This window comes from Nanorana parkeri, unplaced genomic scaffold (genome assembly GCF_000935625.1).
Source record: "Nanorana parkeri isolate BGI_ZX_2015 unplaced genomic scaffold, ASM93562v1 scaffold4383, whole genome shotgun sequence".
In the NCBI taxonomy this organism is placed as follows: Eukaryota; Metazoa; Chordata; class Amphibia; order Anura; family Dicroglossidae; genus Nanorana; species Nanorana parkeri.
This window is the reverse complement of record NW_017310646.1, coordinates 9,301-10,608: the sequence shown is the minus strand read 5'-3', so window position 1 is coordinate 10,608 and position 1,308 is coordinate 9,301. Positions and strand designations below refer to the sequence as shown.

Here is a 1,308-nt window from a genome sequence, read left to right as displayed (position 1 = left end):
AGAGAGAGAGAAGAGCGAGAGAAGAGCGAGAGAAGAGCGAGAGAGAAGAGCGAGAGAGAAGAGAGAGAAGAGCGAGAGAAGAGCGAGAGAGAAGAGAGAAGAGAGAGAAGAGAGAGAGAAAAGAGCGAGAGAAGAGCGAGAGAGAAGAGAGAAGAGAGAGAGAGAAGAGAGAAGAGAGAGAGAGAAGAGAGAGGAGAGAGAGAGAAGAGAGAGAAGAGAGAGAGAGAGAGAGAGAGAAGAGAGAGAGAGAGAAGAGAGAGAGAAGAGCGAGAGAGAAGAGAGAGAAGAGAGAGGAGAGAAGAGAGAGAGAGAGAGAGAAGAGAGAGAGAGAGAGATGTGCGGTAAGGGACAGGGAGGAATGGAAGAGCGAGAGGGAGGAATGGAAGAGCGAGGAGCGAGAGGGAGGAATGGAAGAGCGAGGAGCGAGAGGGAGGAATGGAAGAGCGAGGAGCGTACATCTCACCTGTCATTGTCTATGAGTAGAGCGAGACGTCCGTAGTCCCAGGCCGCCTTCCGCAAGCATGAGAACACCAGCAGCAACACCTGTGAGGGAGATCAGACTGACATTAAGCCGGCGTACACCCCAATACTATATCCCCCTCCCCCAATCACAGCTCCATACAGACATGGTGTGACCTGCACAGAGCCCCAACCTCGTCCCTACTGATCACTGACTGTGAGCCCGGGTCTTCTCATCCAACATCAGTGGATGTTGGATGAGACAGCGGCACACACTCCATTCACACCGGACGTGATAAGACGACAGCGGCACACACTCCATTCACACCCGACGTGATACGACGACAGCGGCACACACTCCATTCACACCGGACGTGATAAGACGACAGCGGCACACACTCCATTCACACCGGACGTGATAAGACGACAGCGGCACACACTCCATTCACACCGGACGTGATACGACGACAGCGGCACACACTCCATTCACACCGGACGTGATACGACGACAGCGGCCCCCGTCATGTCTCTCACACACAAGCATCGTACCAGCCAGGCAAGAAAGTTGATGGCGAGGACGGTGGGGACTCCTCCGAACGGCAGACCCTGGAGGACTGTGCTGTGTGAACGAGCGTTGTAACACTGCTCCGTCATGTTCCCTGGAGGCTCCTCAGTCACCCCCGGCTCTATGGAGGCGAATCTCTCAAAGAAGGCGTCCATATTGTCCCTGTAAAATAAACCGTGAGGGGGTGACAGAGGAGGGGTATGATCGGGGTGAGGGGGTGACAGAGGAGGGGTATGATCGGGGTGAGGGGGTGACAGAGGAGGGGTATGATCGGGGTGAGGGGG

At 55.2% G+C, this 1,308-nt stretch overlaps 1 protein-coding gene across 1 annotated transcript in view; it reads right to left on the bottom strand.

Annotated features, from left to right (window-relative positions):
* Window positions 1-444: 444 nt before the first annotated feature.
* Window positions 445-1,308, bottom strand: part of LOC108803876 (CSC1-like protein 2) — a 1,106-nt gene continuing 242 nt past the window's right edge. Inside the window, exons 2-3 of the mRNA XM_018575670.1 lie at window positions 1,009-1,183; window positions 445-543 (exon numbers count right to left, since the gene is read on the bottom strand). Of these exons, the coding sequence (XP_018431172.1) occupies window positions 460-543; window positions 1,009-1,179 (255 nt within the window). The 5' untranslated portion in view covers window positions 1,180-1,183 and the 3' untranslated portion in view covers window positions 445-459. The remainder of the gene's footprint in view (window positions 544-1,008; window positions 1,184-1,308) is intronic.